General features: G+C 48.7%; 1 protein-coding gene across 5 annotated transcripts in view; it reads right to left on the minus strand.

Moving 5' to 3' along the window:
• Nucleotides 1-18,101, minus strand: part of LOC100753238 (protocadherin gamma-C5) — a 161,767-nt gene that overhangs the window by 4,516 nt on the left and 139,150 nt on the right. For 4 of the 5 annotated variants that reach the window (XM_035440175.1, XM_027398059.2, XM_035440174.1 and 1 more), the window contains exons 2-3: nt 12,753-12,811; nt 3,701-3,789 (exon numbers count right to left, since the gene is read on the minus strand). In XM_035440175.1, coding sequence (XP_035296066.1) covers nt 3,701-3,789; nt 12,753-12,811 — 148 coding nt within the window. Of the gene's footprint in view, nt 1-3,700; nt 3,790-12,752; nt 12,812-15,588; nt 18,069-18,101 lie in introns of those variants that run through there. The other variant, XM_027398056.2, reaches the window with a different exon arrangement.

Consider the following 18,101-nt stretch of genomic DNA (forward strand, 5'->3'; position numbering starts at 1 on the left):
GAGGCTGAGTAATTCTGGGACATCAACCAAGGATTGAGAAATGGAGACAGGAAATATTTCCAGTTCGGGTAAGAGGGGAAGGCAAGAGAAAGGAAGGTCAGAGATGTGCCAGAGTGTCTCTGCCTCTGCACTCCAGTGTCCGGCTTTTCACAGCCCCCTAGTTCCAGTCCCCAAAGTCCTGGAGCTGAGGGCCTTCTGGGAGCAGGCCTGGTAGGAGGGAGCAGCTGCCTCCACCCATCCCCCTCAACCCTTTCATTTGCTGACATTTCCCTAATTAACTCCAGGAGGTAGCAGTCCTCCGTGCCCCACCCCTCCCCTCAAGCTCACAGACTCCGCCAGCCTGGGAATGGAAGGGGGAAGGGCTCAGATCCAATTTCAAAGAGCCAGGATTCCAAAGTGATTTAGGGGCTTAAGAAGGTAGGTGTTGTGTGTGTGTGTGTGTGTGTGTGTGGTGTGTGTTGTGTGTGTGTGTGTGTGTGTGTGTGTGTGTGTGTGTGTGTGTGTACAGAGAAGGGAGACTGAAAGACAGGAAGTGCTTAATTGAATGACTGGAGAGTCTGAAGTGGATCAGGAGGGAGAGATGGAGATGCTGAAGTCAACAGCCGAACATTGGAGTCCTGCCCTGCCAGGTCGGCCTTAGGGCTGTCTGATCTTGTCTGAGGGCCTATACACCTCAGCCACCCCTCTCTGAATCTGTGGGGGAAGAAGCTAGATTGCCAACTCTGACCTTCTGATTCAGAGACTCCAGTGGCCTTCCTGGTTATAATCCTACCCCCAAGACTTGGCCTGGTCTAGAACTAGGGTTTTCTCTTAGTCCCAGAGTACAGGGACTTAGAAATGCAAAGAGACAGGATCTCTTCTAGCTGGAAGAGGAGTGCTGGCTTCCCTCCAGCTCCAAACTCATTACCACCCCCCACACCCCCTCTACTGTCCCCTTAATGTTGCCAGCGCAAGTTAGACAAAGACCCCACAATAGCAATAGCCAGAGATAGATAGCCAAGGAACCGAGCTGAAAGCTGGCACAGCTGCAAAACCGCAGCCTCCTTTTGGGTGCACCTCCCCCGTGTGTTTATTTAAGAGCACTCTCAAGGGTCCCTCCCATCTCCCCTCACTGGGCTGGGCTCCAGGAGCCTCTCAGGCTTTGAGACTAGGAAGTAGGTGTGAAAGCAAGAGCAGGGCTTGACCCTGCCACCTCCACCCCGGGAGTCTGCTCCCCCAGAGCCCCAGGCTCAGCCTTGGGTCAGGTCCTGTGTGGGCTGGATGGGTGGGGCCTTGACAGGGGAGCATGCATGTGGCCATGGCACTATTCCAGGGAGACCTTCTGGGAAGGTTTTGGGCCATAAATACTGCTTCCATGTCTGTTTTTAGCATCTGGATTTGGGCTGAAAAGCCTGCTTTTTGGCCTTAGGGCTCAGGGCCACAACAGCTAAAGAGACCTGTTTACTTCCCTCAAGAGCTGGACCTGGCACCTCCCCAGGCCCAGTGCCTGCAGCTGGAGCTCAAGGATCTCAGCCCTGTCCCAAGAGGTTGAAGCCCCATCATGTTTCCCCATCCTCTGCCCTTTGGTCATCCAAAGGCCAGGCATCATTCACTCTCACAGACATGGAGGGTTAGATTAATAAATCATAATAAGTAAAAAATATATGGTTTCCAGCTATCTCTGAACTTTGGGTAGATGATTAAAATTTTTAATATAGTTTGCCTTGTGGAACAGTATAAGATGGATTATACTAAAACTGTATAATAGGTGGCAGTAGTTAATCCCAGAGGCAGAGGAAAGCAGACCTCTGAGATCAGCCTGGTCAATAGGATGAGTTCCAGAACAGCCAGAGCTACACAGAGAAATCCTGTCTAGAAAAAACAACAACAACAAAACCACCCAAATTATATATGCATCTGAAAAGCAGATTTAACTGGCAACTCTAGATTTTATTGGGCAACTCTAATTAGGGAGAATAATGCAGGGCACACCAGGAGAATCCAGCCTCTAGGTCCAGTCAGCTAAGAGGGCAACAGGCTAGACCTAAAGGTCAAAGGTGACTGTGGAAGAAAGAGCATGGCCCTGGGAGCAGAGCTGAGTTAGAATCCCAGCTCTGCTGAATACTGGGGCGCTCCAGGTGGGTGGCATTTCACATCCCTCTGCCAAGCACAGAGCATCAGAGCTTGCCTTACGTCTCACCATTGTAGAGAGGATTAGTTGAAACAAAGTCCTAAAAGTTTGCCATGATGATAGGTCTATCAGTCCCTCAGCTACACTCAAGGTGTGAGTCCAGGGCCTTAATCTTCTGTAAACTTCCCATAGATTCCACTTTTTCTGGGCCGGAAGTTAGTCCTTGTCAACAGGTGCTAGGTTCTTTTTCTTGTAACTTATTCCATTTTAATTTTTTTGGATTAGAATACAAAGTAATGAGTTTTATGGTGGTACCTTTACTCATGTGTAATAGAAGTTAGATTCTGATTCTGGGGTGTGCTTCTCTGGCATGTACAAAGTCCTGGGGATTTGATCCCCAGCACCTTATAAACCAGGCATAGATAGTATCACACAGCTATTATCCCAGCATTCAGGAGAGGGAGACAAGAGGATCAGAAGTTCAAGGTCATCCTCAGACACTTTGGAGTTGGAAATCAGCCTGGCTACATTTGCCCCTGTCTTGAAAGAAAAATGCTGCTGCTTCTTTTATTTTTTTTTCTCTCTCTCTCTCTTTTATCCCTACCGGTCAATAAAGATAATGACTAATCAATTATAGCACTGTTACTATAACCACTGTCTACCAAGCCTATGTTGGGGAATCATATTTGACCTTCAAACAGTACAATGAGACCTATAAATATTTCATAAGTGAAAGTGAGGCCCAGAGGGGCTTAATTGTTTACCTAATGCCTTAGCCCTAAGTGGAGACAGCAGGATTTGAACCCAGATTGGCCTGCTTCCAAAGCCTGTGCTCTTAAGTGTTCGTGAACTGATTCTGCTTGCCCAAGCAGTGGAAGGACCGTGTGACTCTTCATGGACAACTATGGCCTGAATCAATGTTACAACTGAGGCTCTTTATTAACCTTGTGGCTAAGAAAACTACAGTTATGACCTGGAGACAAAGGGGAGCAGAAAAGAGTGGCCTGATGTCATCTGTTGGGAACATCCACACCCACTAACCGAGTCTAACATGTGCCGGGCCCAGTACTCACAGCTCCTTCAGTCCTCACAGTAACCTGGTGGGGTTGTTAGCCATTTTCTTGGCTGAGGAAGCTTAAGTTTAAAGAGAACAAACAAACTACTCCAAGTCACAAGGTCAGTAAGTGGTAGAGCTCTGGTGTGACCTGTGCTGACCCTTCTCAGAGTCAGACTTGTCTGTCTGTTTTTTGAGGCAAGGTCTTGCTTTGTAACCCAGACTGGTCTCAAATTCTGGAAATCCTCCTGCCTTAGCCTATGCAATGCTGAGATTACAGGCATATGCCTCCATGTCCACCTCACAGTTAGACTTATAACTGCTCCCTTTACATCTCCTTGGTAGATTACTTGCTCACTCTGCACTGGGCTTTTAGGACCTCTCAATCCCTTTGTTATTTCTCAACCTGGAGCTAGGTCATGGGAGATCACTTGATCTTTCAGAGAAGTCACACAGACTTATACCCCATCCATAGCTATGATGGCAACACCCCTCCCTCAGTCTCCCATCCTTTCATACCCATGGGTACCACTTACCACTGGCAGAGGCCAAGATCATGGCTTGCAGCATCTCTGTATCAAACTGGTTGTTGGGCCAGGTGCCGGTTTCATCACCATTTTGAGAGCTGTGGAGACAGTGACATGGTCACCAGTATCCCAGGCCAGCCCTGCTCATTCTCCCTCAGCCTCTTACCAGGGTTCACAGATCTATCCCTACCCCATACCCAAGACCAGTTTCCGAATGGAGTAGGGGAGTTTATATAATCCTTCAGAAGCCAGACCCCAATGAGTCCATTCCCTGGGCCAACTTGCTGCTGTCTCGCCTGGGTGCATTAAGTGAATGCCATTCCTCCATCCTTCAAGATAGGTTGTGACCTACTGTCACAGCCTGAGGACAGTGGAAGAAACAATGAGGAAGGGCCAGAAACAAGAGAGAAAATAACAGGGAACTCGGGAGGCCCTAAGTAACCACCCAGCAGCCACCAGCAGTTTCCCAAGTTCAGATCTGCTCAGTGTTTTCCTAAGTCCTCCATGTAGTCTACAGTCTCACCAAGCTGTCCATCCTGCTTCACACACACACACACACACACACACACACACACACACACACACACACACACACACACACACACACTCTAAGGCTATCACCAGTTTCCCAGTAACTTCCCCTATAAGCTCCCTCTTGCTGATCCCCAGAATGTGAAACCACAGCCTTTGTTTTTGTGATGTAAATAAAATATGTCCTGGGGTTTCTAAAATTTACCAGGGCTGGGCGGGGCCCTGTGTGGTCCTGGAACTACTGGTGTCCCATCTGCTCCTTCAAGTGCCTCAGGAACAAGTGTCAGTCTCCTACTGAAGCACTTGGTAGGAAGCCTGGGCACCTGGCTTCATCAGGTCACTTTGAAGCACTGTGCATTGAAAACATGAAGTGACTCATGTTTTTTAAACTAATAAGAATGCTAAGAGATTGTAACTCATCATGCTCAGTGTGGACCTTTCCCAGGGTGACAATTTCCGTGTCTCTTTCCTTCCTTCCTCTCTGTCTCTGTCTGTCTTTGTTTTTTGTTTGTTTTCGTGACAGTCTCACTCTGTAGGCCAGCCTGGCCTACAACTCGTACAACCCATGTGGGCCTCAAAGTCATAGTAATTCTCCTGTCTCAAGTCTTGTGAGTGCTGGGATTAAAAGTATACACAACCATACCTAGCCATCATATGGATTTTCAAGGATCAAATTATTCTAGTTTGCAGGGCTGAGGGAAGAAACATGACACCCATCTGGCCCCACATACATCCTGCCACACATTGGCACCATCTGGCACAGAGAAGATCCCCTGATAAACAATTGCTGCCAGGCTAGGCCTGGTGGTGCATGCCAATAATCCCAGCACTCAGAGGCTGAGACAGGAAGATTTATTTTTTCCTCCATTTTTTTTATTTGAATTAGAAACAAGCTTGTTTTACATGACAATCCCAGTTCCCTCTCCCTCCCCTCCTCCCCTGCCTCCCCAACTAACACCCTACCTATCCCATACTCTTTCTGCTCCCCAGGGGACAGGAAGATTTTTCAGAGTTTAAGATCAGTCTGGGCTGCATAGAGATAAAGTTGCTTTAAACAAGTAAATAAATAAAAGTTGCTTAAATGAATGAGGAGAGCTAAGGGAGAGTTAGGTCCCTATGAAGTAAAAAGAAGAATTTGGTATCAAAGAAAAGGGTTTCAGGACAGACCTGGAAGAGTGGAAGAAATTATGTTCATGTGTGCATGTGTGTGTAACCCTGGAGGCTGAGGGAAAAGAGTGCGAGTTTAAGGCCAGCCCTGTTATCTAGAAAGACCCAGTCTCAAAAAAGTAAGACTGACATGGGGGGAGGGCCTAGGCCCTACCCCAAATGATGTGACAGACTGTGATGATCCCCCATGGAAGGCCTCGCTCTCCCTGGAGGGATGGATGGGGGCAGGGAGACGTGGGAGGATGGGAGGGAACTGGGATTGAAATGTAAAATAAGATTGTTTCTAATTTAAACAGAAATTTATAAAAAAAAAAAGAAAAAGCAAGACTGGCTTGGTGGTAGAGTGCTTGCCTAGCATATCAAAGGTTTGGGGCTCTATGTCTAACCTCTCAGAAGACAAATGGATAAAAATAGCTTTATAAGGCTGGACACTGTGATGGACATCTGCAGTGCCAGCACTATGGAGGCCCAGGTGGGTTAATGAGTTGAGCCCCAAAGTTCAGAGGTAAGAAGCCTGGGCTACACAGAGAGAGCTTGTTTCAAAAGAGATAAGTAAACAAAATTGAAAATAAACCATAATGAAGGAACCTGGGGACACAACTGTTACCAAGTGAACAGACAGCAGTTCTGATAACAAGGCAAACAGATGTCAAAAGCCGCTAACAGGACAAACTGACATTAAGTGCTTCCTGATGTGGAAAGTTCAAATGACCACCCATGGAATGTTCCTGCTGAGACTGTGGGATTATGTTGATATTTTGCCAAAAGAATCAAGGAACCCAGACTATGGGCATTTAAAAGACTACTAGTCTGTATGTCTTAAAAGTATCGATGTTATTTAAAAAAAAAAAAAAAGAAAGAAAGGCCCAAGGGGGCTGTGCTGATTAAAGCAGAAGGACGAGACATGACAAAGGCAATTCATGCTCCTTGGTCAAATTCTAAATTTAGTTTAAAAAGCAGATTAAAAGGACATACTGAGAGCATTTGGGAAGGTTTGCTAGTGGACTGTGTCTTACAATATTAATGTTAAATTCCTCAAATATGACTGTTATTTTTGTGATTTTATAGGAGTCCTTACAGGCAAACACTGTGTCAAAGGTTGTGACGCCTGTGGTTCTTCTACATGGTTCCTGAAGGAAAGGACTTGTGTGTGGGCGCCTTCCTGTGCAAGTGAATAGTTAATTTAGGTTGTTTTTTTTTTTTTTTAAACACAAGAATATGTGTACTTTAGCATACTATCCTTTCAACTTTTGGATAGATTTGAGACATTTTAAGATTAAAAACCTAAGCCGGGCATTGGTGGCACACGTCTTAATCCCTGCACTCGGGAGACAGAGGCAGGCAGATCTCTGAGTTTGAGGCTAGCCTGGTCTATATATAGAGTGAGTACCAGGATAGTCAGGGATACACAGAGAAACCCTGTCTTGAAAAAACAGCCCCCCACCCTGAGAGGTAAAATCGAGTCACCTAGGAGACAGAGGGGTATAGATGACAGCTCACAAGGCACTGGGGGGGGGGGAGTCTGGGAGGTGGGGTTGGCTATGTCCTCAGCTCTCAAGGCAGGGCAGGGGCATGTCCATGTCTTCAGGAACTTGAGTGGGGGTACACTGGCTGGGGAAGCAAAAACATTTTGGCTTCTTCCTCAGAGTTCTGGAAAGCTCCTGAGGTGCTTAGAAGCTAGGTTGCCAGCCAGGTGGTGGTGGCACACGCCTTCAGTCCCAGAACTCTGAAGGCAGAGGCAGGTGGATCTCAGTGAGTTTGAGGCCATCCTGGTCTACAGAAAAAGTTCCATGATAGCCAAAACTACTGTTACACAGAGAAACCAAACAAACAAACAAAAAAAAGGTTGCCATGGTGAGATTTAACTATATGAAACCCATTCTTGCTTGCTCTTGGGCAAGGATGGAAGGTGTGAGGGTCCCCTTAGAGGACAGGAAAACCCTTGTCTGCATGAAACCCAGGAACCTTCCGTCTCATCTGGGGTGATCTTAGAGGGTGATGAGAGTGCAGGGAGAACACAGAAGGAGGTAACTCAGGGTGCCCTGGCAGTGGGCGTGCTGCCTAGGGAATAAAGGTGAGTGCAAGAGTGGCCTGGAACCATGATTGGTGGACTGTCAGGAAAATGCTCAGAGGCTAGAGGCCAAACAGGTGGGCCGGCTGCCAGCTTTCTGCAGCTGGGCAAGAAATGAAGGGGTGGGGGCGGGGTGGTTCTGAGCCCTGGACCCACTGGGCCTTGTGTTGGTTCATCATCTATTTCATCCTTTGAGACGCTCTGCCCAAAAGGGTTATGATTATCCCTGATTTCCGGCAGATGAAAGAAGGGCTTGAAGGCCTTCTCAAAGTCACACACAGCTACTTAAGTGACAGAATTGCAACTCCCCACTGTCCTAATATGACCCTAAAGCCCATGATGATCTCACGCAGAGAAACTTGGCTTCAACAAGGCGACTCTGGATTCCTAGGAGCAGATTCAGGGGACCCTTCCAAGATCTGAAGATGAAAGTAAGTATGAAGGAGGTGGCCTGTGTTTAAGAGCCTATTTCCCAAGCACCCCTGTGTTCTGGCTATCCCTGTGTGTGGAGGCTGGGGAGGAGTATATATGGGATGAGCTGTGATAAAATATTCCCTGTGTTAAGCTAAGAAAAAGTGAGAAACCAGGGAAAGCCACACTGACAATAGCCTGTACTTAATTGTGTTAAAATGTGAACGAATGTTTATTTAGTTAGCATAGCAAGACTCTATTAGCAACTGAAAATATACATTTCTATCCATATGAGGTGTTGTTACGCAATACTTAAAAGACTTTTGAAGAATTTCTTTTGATATGGAGAATTCATCTGACATGTTATAAAGAAGAAAAAAATAGGCTACAGTAATACTGAAAAGATGACCTCGATTCCTATTTTTAAAAAATGGTAAGAAAATAACAGTTGACTAGTAATGAAAATTCTTATAGTGAACAAGTTTCTCAGACTTTTTAAAAAAGAAGCTTATGCATGCTGCTTGACTATAGAAATAAAAATGCTTAGAAAGATACATAATGAGCATGTTCATGACTCACAATGAATAAATTGCAACCAAAATACAAAAATGGTGGAACAGAAACATTTATACTAAAAAGGATTGAGAGACTAAGGGGATATATTGAGACATGGTTTATCTGTGTAACAGCCCTGGCTGTACTGGCTGGAACCTTTTCTGTAGACCAGGCTGGCCTCAAACTCACAGAGATCCACCTGCCTTCTCTGTCTTCAGAGAACTGAGATTAAAGACATTCACCACCACACCTGATTTAAAAAAAAAAAAAAAAAGACAGGAAAATCCCATATGAAATTATGTAGTGTTTGAGATTTGCTTTGAAATCATCCAAGAGGGCACATGGGTGGGGATCTCAACAGCACAAGACAACAGTTAGGGCTGAATGGCAGGACCTGGGAGTGTCAGCACATTGTCTATTTCCATATATATATATATATATATATACTTTTTTCTGTATCAGTAGCTGGGTGATGGTGGCGAACACCTTTAATCCCAGTTCCAGGACAGCCAAGGCCACACAATGAAACACCATCTCATAAAACAAAAACAAAACAAAACAAAATGTTAGGCACTCTTTCTAGATTATGGGGGAAGTTTCTCTGTTTTTCCTCTGTTTGTTTGTTTGTTTTTGTTGTTTTTTAAGACAGGGTTTCTCTGTATTGTTTTGGAGGTTGTCCTGGAATTCACTCTGTAGACCAGGCTGGCCTCAAACTCACAGAGATCTGCCTGCCTCTACCTCCTGAGTGCTGGAATTAAAGGTATGAGCCATCAACACCTGTCTTCTCTCTCTCTCTCTCTCTCTCTCTCTCTCTCTCTCTCTCTCTCTCTCTCTCATTCTCTATATCTCCTGTTTTTCTATCTCTCTTGAGCTACCCAAACATATGTGCTGGGAACTGAACTCTGACAGAGCAGTAAGTACTCTAAACCTCAGAGCTCGAGCTCCAAGAATGTACTATTTTGTGAGAAAGAAAAAAATTATGATTTAATTATTTATTTGTTGAACAACTGCCCAATCTAAGAGACAGTGGGGTGGTGTCATAGAGGAGGAATAGGAGGCTCCCAGGTTGGAGAAGACTATAACATGGAGCCACAAAGGAGAACAAGGTGGTACCAGAGACTCTGGGAACAGCTTCAGAGCAAGGCCCAGTCCAGGTTACAGCTTAAAAGAGAGAAATAGCTTGTTGGGCTCAAGGCTTGGAACAGTGGTTGTGTTAGGATCAGAAGCCAGAGGGATGACCTGGGAAGGCACAGTGTGGGTGTGGGAAGGAGAAACATGGAATCAGCAAAGAACTTTGGGGTGTGACTCTTGCCCTTTTGTCCGGTCAGTGTGACCTACTGTTGTCTTAAACTTCACCCTGGGTTACTAAAGAGTTTAACAGTGGCCCTGCTCTAAACTTGATATGCTTGGTCAGAAGGGCTGGCAGACAGTGGGCCAGATAGTGGGCAGAGAAGCAGTGGAGGGCTGTTACCAGGGTTACACTGAATAAGAGAAATTGCCTTTCTCTATTCCCTCACTCCAGTATGCTCATCAAAAAGGCGGCCAAGAGAGAACACCTGTTATTCTCTTCAATCATGAGAGGCCTCACCACAGGGCCTTTGCATAGGTTCTTCCTGCATCTAGAATGTTCTTCCTTGTCTTCAGTGTGTTCACTTGCACTAATGCTTCAGATTTCACCCATCTCATTGCCTTCTGATGCCTTCCTGCTCTCTCACTAGGTCAGATCCCCATGGCATGCTGCCCTCCACAAATCCTTGGGGTTGGGGGCCAGCTTTATCTATCGTGCGGTGTATGGACTGCAGCAGACCCTGGCTAAGGGCTAAATGAAGGAGGGAAGCTGGTGCTTCCGGATTACAACCTGATGCTTTTGCTGCATTGTGGACACTTTGGGGCCCAGTCAAATAGGTCCTTAGCAAGTTAGCTAAGGAAGGGGGACTCTCCCGAGCCTTTTCCTCTCCCTAAGAGCTCCCATGGACTCCAGGCCACCAGAGCCTCTCTCTCACTGATGAGAAGGGACCTGCAGCAGGGGGAAAGGTGCTCCCTGGGTACGTGAGAAACAATTGTTGGGGCTTTCAAGACTACCAACAACTGTGGCTTCTGGACCAGGGTCTTGGCTGACCAGGGTAGAGGGAAAAAGAACTGCACAGCATCAAGCTTCTGCAACTCAAATGTCACCTTCCTGGAAACATTTCTTTATTTCCCTATTACACTCATCCTCTCCTTCGATGGGCTTTAATGATTTGTGACTACAGGTTTTTGTTTGTGTAGTGTGATTTGTTGTCCATTTTCTTTCCTCCACTACACTGGAAACTTCAGAGTTTGGGGATGGTGTCTGCTTGTTCATTCTCACAGGCATGTTAGCACAGTGCCTGACTTACAGTAGATGCTCAATAAAAGCTCAATGAGTGAGTCTAAGAACAACCTACTGAAGGTTGGCAAGGCCAGCAAGGAAAAAGGAAACAGCTGGGGTCAAAGCAGGGGCAATGGCAGCCCCAGACTTTTCTGGCTGCCTTTTAGGGGCCTTCTAGGAAGTGCTTTGCATTCCTGATGCTGCAGACAAGCCTGTGCATGCCTACGAGCTGGAATCTGCCTGGACTCAAGGCTTCTGGATTCTTATTGTAGCTAGGGCTTGGCCCCCTGAAGAAAAAGCAGAATGGAAGATGCAAAACTCACCATCTTAGCGTGTAGGCAAACATAGAAAGGGAGCAAGCCCAAGCCCTGCTTCCCTCCCTGGACTGCCTCTACCCTGCTCCTGGCAGGCTGGCCCAGATCCCACTCACGCCCCCCACACCAACTGAAGTTCATCCTCCTCCCCGCCCCCATAGGGGGTTCCTGTCTCAGCAGGCATTTATACCGGAATGAAATGAACAGCTGGGGCAGACAGGGTAGAAGGGGTAGTGGGGGAGGGCAGCTATCAAAGGCTCTAAGTATGAGGGGAGGGAGAAGGAGGCGCCTGGGTGCTGGCTTGCTCACAAATGCCAAGAGGGACAGGGATGTGTGTGTGTGTGTGTGTGTGTGTGTGTGTGTGTGTGTGTGTGTGTGTGAGAGAGAGAGAGAGAGAGAGAGAGAGAGAGAGAGAGAGAGAGAGACTCAGACACAGAGACAGAGAGAGAGAAACAGACTCTGAGAAGCAGAATAGACAGAGACTGAATGACACAGTGAGCCTTAGAAAGGAACAGGGAAGCAGAAAGAGAGAAAAAGAGGAATTTGGAGCATGGATAGAAGACCACAGTGACACAGGAAAATGACTGGAACAGGAGACAAAACAAAAGAGGACAAGTAAAGGGACACAGAGGAAGGAAAAACAGTCCAGTTTGGCACTAGGAAGAGTTGAATGTCTTCCTTCCTTCCACTTTTATTGAGCACCAGCCACGGCAGGCACAGTACAGGAGAGTTGCCAACTACTGCAAGGTGACACAGGTGTCAGGGATGGAGAGAGGGAGAGGCAGACAGACTTTGGGGAGGATGCTGAGGTAAGAAAGTGGGGGAGATGCAGGCTGGAGAAAGGGGAGGCAGAGTCAAAATCTGGTAAGCAGACAGGGCGGGACCTGTGGGGTCAGGGGGCAGCTGGAGAAGCAGGGTGAGGGAGCCCTGCCTTAGTCCTCCCTAGAGCAGCTTTCTATTTCTCATGTTGTCATGAGAATGTATCATTTTATAAGCAGTGCACCTCCAGCTGTGCTGTTTCCTTTTCCCACGGCCGAGCATGCTCTCTCTGTCTGTCTCTCTGTCTGTGTCTCTGTCTGTGTGTGTGTCTCTCTGTCCCTCCCCTCCCCTCCCTTCCTCTCCCTCCCTCCCATCCCCTCCCTCCCTTCCTCTCCCTCTCTCTCCCCCCCCTCTCTCCTCTCTCCTCTCTCTCTCCTCTCCATTTTCTTTCCTCCATGGTGCAGGGAAGGTTCTGACTGGGACTTTTTTCCTGCCCCATTTCCTCTACTTTAGTCGCAGGTCAGGATAGAGCCGCTCGACTGCGATAGGAGAATGTAAACATGGAGAATGTAAACAATGGATAGGACGCAAAATCCTCCTCACCCCACCCCCACCCGTCTATCCCTGGGTCCCACAGCGCCTTCAGGAGATAGGAAAATGTGCTTGTGGCTGGGAGAAGGAAGGGGGTGAGTGGGTGAATTTTGCTTCCGAAACTGGCACAGAAGGCATCTCTTCTTCCTGGGGTCTGTACGCAGACCCCAGGACACAAAAGCCTCCTTGAAATCATGAAACGAGGAAAGCAGCCATTTGTAGAAAATGCCGAGCCCTCCCCTCGTCTCCTCCCACGTCATCACTGAGAAAATGCCGCAGAGAAGGGGGTGGGCTGGAGATTCTGTCACCTACCCGCTTGTGCCGGGTCTCTGGGCTTGAGAGAAACGCCAGTCGGTGTTGGGCGGGGCTTGCTGTGGAGAAAACAGAGGGAAAAGTGGCTGAGTACCCAACAGCAGTGACATGTTACAGACCCTGGGGGTCGGAGTGGGGGAAACGGGACAAGGCAGGGGAGGGTAGACACATCTCCAAATGTGGGGGTGGAGAGAACCAACCCAGAGACTAACAGAATATTTCATCTGTGAACAAGCACAGATTTCTTTGCTGAAGAAATGGCTCCCTTTTTCTTGTCCTAGACTCAGAACTTCTGAGCCAAAATTCAAGAACTAAAGTGTCCTCTGTGGAACTGGGGAAAGAGTGCAGGAAAGTGCCCCCTCCTCAAAAAGCAGAGAGGCTTTTAGATAAAATCCCCCAGCCCTAGAAAGGAGCCATTCAGCTCCTCAGCTGGGAACAAAGCATCGGCTGTAGCAAGATGGCTGCTGCTCTGGGTAACCCTTTTCGTGCCAAGTTGTGCAATGACACATTCAGAGGAACACCTCCTCCAGGCTCTCGCTCTCTCAAAGACCTCTTCCCACAGCTAAATACATTATTAATTTAGGAGTCATGCCAGCCTGGGCCTTTACAGGGCATCCAAGCCCCAGGATGCCTCTCAACCCCAGAACTTCACGCCACACAATGGCCTGTGACTAAGAACAAGGCAGCTCTGTCCAAGTCAGGGAAAATGGCTGGGATGAAGTCCAGAAGGACCACATTCTATGGTCTCCAAGCAGAGCCAAGTAAGTCTTCAGCTCCATGTGCAGGGCTCTGCCAGCCATCACTTAATTTCCAAGTTCCTCAGGTCTGTCCAGGGGGTGTGGTATCCCACCACACATTCTCCTGCAGTCAAGTCTTTACCAGTTCCTGGGATGTGCTGGTAATTAATTCTCACACAGGCTCCCAGGAGAATAGAGTGTGAGCATCTCATATTACACTGGGGAGAAGGAAGACCCAGGACTTGCCAATGACTCACACTGAGATTCACAAGTGGAACCTGGATCCTAAGAATGCATGGGGTGCCATGAGAACCATCCTGGGGCTGCCATGGAGAAGGGTGCAGACCCTTAGCTAATGTACCCTTTGACAGTAGAATGTACACAAGGATGCAGGATTGTGAACTCCCAGGAAGTCTAGCAAAAGTCTATACTCATATGAAAAGCACAGGAACAGGTTTGCTCAGTGAGTGCTTCTGAGATAGGGGAGCCCCCAAAACTTTCTTCCACAGTTGATGTCCTAGGGAGGAAAGGAACTCCATCCTGTCTCACCCTATAAAATGCCAACCATCTCTTGTCCAGCTTTACAAAGTCCAAGTGCCAAGCTATTCAAAGCACACACTGAAGTTAAACAGACCTGGGTTAGACTCTTTATCATCATTTATTCTGAATTTGAGCGACTTACTTGACCTCTGTGAAAGTAACTACTATTAGGTTAATAAGGATCCAGGAACGTAGGAGGGGCAAAGGAAATATGTTTCTATTTTGTTTTATTTTTCAAGACAGGGTCTCTTTGTGCAGCCCTGGCTGACCTGGGACTTGCTCTGTAGATCAGTAAAACTCACAGAAATCCTCCTGTCTCTGCCTCCTGAGTGCCACTGTCTCTAAGGAGGTGTGAGTTAGGGCTCTTTCAATCAACTATCAGAAGATTCTGGAGATGTTTTAAAAAATATAAACTCTGTACAGCAGAGGCAGCTTCTGAGTTTGTGGCGACATGCTTTCACACCATGTCTGTTTTCCCCGAATATGAGGGCTACCTCAGGTTGTGGTTTTCCATCAGTCAGAGGAGGGCAGATTTGCTAAGAGTCTCAGGCACTCTGATCATTCTCCCCAAATCCTAACCCTAGATCTCTGAGCACATTTATGACAGACCCAAAACCTGGTTTTGAATCCCCAGAGCAGGGTCTCTCCAGACTCCCAGTTGCAGGGGGAGGAAAGGGTTGCTGTTACCACCAGGGCACTAGGACTGTTTATTGGCCAACCGAGGTCCTGCCTTACAAGAGGGGCTGATAGTGAGGGACTGGGTATGGAGCCCCAGGCCCAGCCAAAACTAGGGCTAGCAGGTTCCACCTGTCCCGACCCTTGAGGGTCACTTCTGATTTTGTGGAAATCAGACTCAGCACTCAGCTTGGGACATTAGTGATGCCACCCTGTCCTCGGGGGGGGGGGGCGGGCATGATGGGAGGCTTTGGGAGAAACTCCTGAGTCCTGGCTTGATCCTGGGCAGGAGCGACCTGGGAACCTCACCAGGTATCAGTCAACTGCAAGCACCTTTCAGGGTGTCCCAGGGGGTGAGTTAGGGAGGGTATGATGAGCCCCAAGCACACCAGCCAGCCCTAGCTGAACACCTGGGCCACTGTGGTTGGCTGGAGCTGGAATAAGTAGAGTTAAAGTTAAGGACAAAGTCACGGCGGCTGTAAGAGTAGGGAGAAACCCAGGAGGAAACTTCAAGAGTGGCAGACTGCAGTGGAGCCTGCGCCCAGAAGGCTGGCAGCGTGGGTCTGTGGTGACCCCCACGCAGGACCCCAACATCTATCTGCCAGATCAGTGTGAATTCAACAGCAGCGGTGCGGGGAGCCACCCTTTTCTGTATGCAGGACAGGAATTGAGCTTACTTCCCCTGGCCCATATATGCCACCACCCCTGGATGCTCAGGACCCCATCTCTGACTCGGTCCCTTGATTGTCCACGATCAGATACAGCCAGCTCAAATACAAAGAGTGCAAGATAAAAAAAAAAAAATCCCTTAGGTGGATCCTGGCAGTTTCTTCGATGTGACCCCCCCACCCCAGGGTTGCATGGAGCACCCATCCAGCCCTCACCTGGCTCCGCTCCCTCAGCGTACTAGAGCAGGAACGCAAGGCCTCAGCTTCCAGAGCCAGGGCTGAGGGCTGCTGAACGCTGAGGGGCCTGAGGAAAGTGAAGTCACTTCCGTCGGAGGCTGGTGAAAAGCACGTCCTGTAGCAATGGCTCTGCGAGTCTGTGGGCCGCAGGGTCACCTCCATATACTTTAGTGTGCCATCGGAGCTCACCTGCAGGTTGGGGCTGGACTGCTTATAGAACTCCCTGGAGGGTGAGTCCTGGCCCCTACAGCACTGACCCCCACCCCGGTCACCATCTTCATGTCCCTTCAGACACTTAGCTGACATGAAAGTGAAGGTAACTAAGGATAAGAGGCTGACAGCAGCTAAAGCCACAATAAGGTAAAGGGTGAGGTCTGACCGCTCAGGAGGGTGTGTGAGGAAGTCATTGGATTTAGGCATTTCCTCAGCGTCCTCATCCTCCAGAACCAACAGTACTGTTGCTGTGGAGGACAGTGAAGGGTCACCATTGTCCCTCACCAGGACCACCACCTGTTGAGTATCAGAGTCTTCCTCCAATAAGGCCCGGGCAGTGCGCACCTCACCAGTGTGTGCAGACACAAGGAACAGTCCAGGGGCTGTGGACTGTGGTAACAGAGAGTAAGAGAGCCATGCATTGTGGCCTGCATCAGCATCCACAGCTGTCACCTTGGTGACCAAAGAACCAGGAGGAGCAGAGCGAGGGAGACGTTGAGGGGCTGAGAGCTCCCTGCCAGGTCTTGGGTGCAGCACAGTGGGGGCATTATCGTTCTGGTCAAGGACAAACACATGGAGGGATGTGTTAGCATGCAATGGGGGAGAGCCAGAATCTCGAACCCCCACTACAATTTGCAGCATCTGGAGCAATTCATAGTCAAAGGTCCGCTGGGCAAAGACTCGTCCATCCTCAGGGTTGACATACACAAAGGAGGAGGCTGGGGCTCCCTGAATTTGACTTCCTACAATAGAGTAGGCGAGGCGGGCATTATCCCCCATGTCTGGATCCGAGGCAGCCACAGTGCAGAGGAGAGAGCCTGGTGGCCGATTTTCTGGGATATAAGCAGTGTAGAGCTGATGGGTGAAGTGGGGTGCGTTGTCATTAGCGTCTGAAATGTTCAGCCTGATGGTGAGATGTGTGTGTAGGGGAGGTGATCCAGCATCACTGGCCAGCAGGTCGATGATATAATGGGGTGTGGCTTCTCGGTCCAAAGGCTGGCTGGTGAGCAGTGAGTAGTGGTTTTCAGAAGGTTTGATCTGAAATGGCAGGTCTGGAGATATATCCAGGTTCACCTCGCCATTTCTACCCGAGTCTCGATCCCGCACATTAAACAACCCCACTACTGTGCCCACTGGTGTGCTCTCTAGCACAGGGTTGACCAAAGATGCCAGTAGCACCTCAGGGGGATTGTCATTAGCATCCCCTACATCCACTTGAATCACACAGTGGCCCTCCATGGCCGGCTGTCCCTGATCTCGGGCTCTTGCATGAATTTCATAGAAATTTGACTCCTCAAAATCTACTGGACCCAACACATGGATTGCTCCACTGCTAGGATCCAAGCCAAAGAGATTTTTTACTGCTTCAGATGTATGGTCTCCAAAAGAGTAGTCTAGTTGGCCATTGGTACCCTCATCTGGATCAGTGGCATTGAGACGGAGCAGCAGTGTCCCTGGGGGTGTGTTCTCTGGGAGTCCCACACGTAGAACTGAGGACTGGAAGGCTGGAGCATTATCATTGATGTCCAGCACAATGACAGAGATAAGGCTGGTCCCTGAGCGGGCTGGGGTTCCCCCATCCATAGCAGTGAGCACCAGCTGATGTCTTGCCTGGGCTTCACGGTCTAGCTGCTGCTCTAGCACTAGCTCTGGGAATAGCTTGCCATCTTTCAGGGTCTTCACATTCAGAGAGAAGTGACTGTTGGGGGTTAGAGTATAAAAGCTCACAGTGTTGGTGCCCACATCTGGATCTTGAGCACTATCCAGTGGGAATCTGGCCCCTGGTGCAGCAGATTCTGAGATTCGCATCTCTCTCTCAGGAGTGGCAAAGCTAGGAGAGTTGTCATTCAGATCCAGGACCTCTACCTCTACACGGATGAGCTCCAGGGGGTGTTCGGTCACCACCTGTACAGGCAGCAGGCAGCTACTGCTGGCTCCACACAGGCTCTCTCGGTCAATCTTTAGATTCACTGCCAAAGCACCACTCGTCAAGCTCAGGGAAAAATAGCGCCCATTCTCCTCAGAGCCCAATCGCAGCCTGCGACTCAACAGATCTGTCACCTTTAAGCCCAGATCCTGAGCAACATTTCCCACCAAAGTCCCCGGCTCAGATTCCTCCACCACTGAATAACGAAGCTGCCCAGACACCCAGCCACAGCAGCACAAGGACAACATAGACAGCACTTGCCATTTCCCCGCGAGCTGTGGGGATGCCATAGACCCCGTGACCCAGAAGTCCTTTCTTGGAGAATACTGTGCTGTCCTGTCTCCAAGGTAAA

Source organism: Cricetulus griseus, chromosome 2 (genome assembly GCF_003668045.3).
Source record: "Cricetulus griseus strain 17A/GY chromosome 2, alternate assembly CriGri-PICRH-1.0, whole genome shotgun sequence".
Classification (NCBI taxonomy): Eukaryota; Metazoa; Chordata; class Mammalia; order Rodentia; family Cricetidae; genus Cricetulus; species Cricetulus griseus.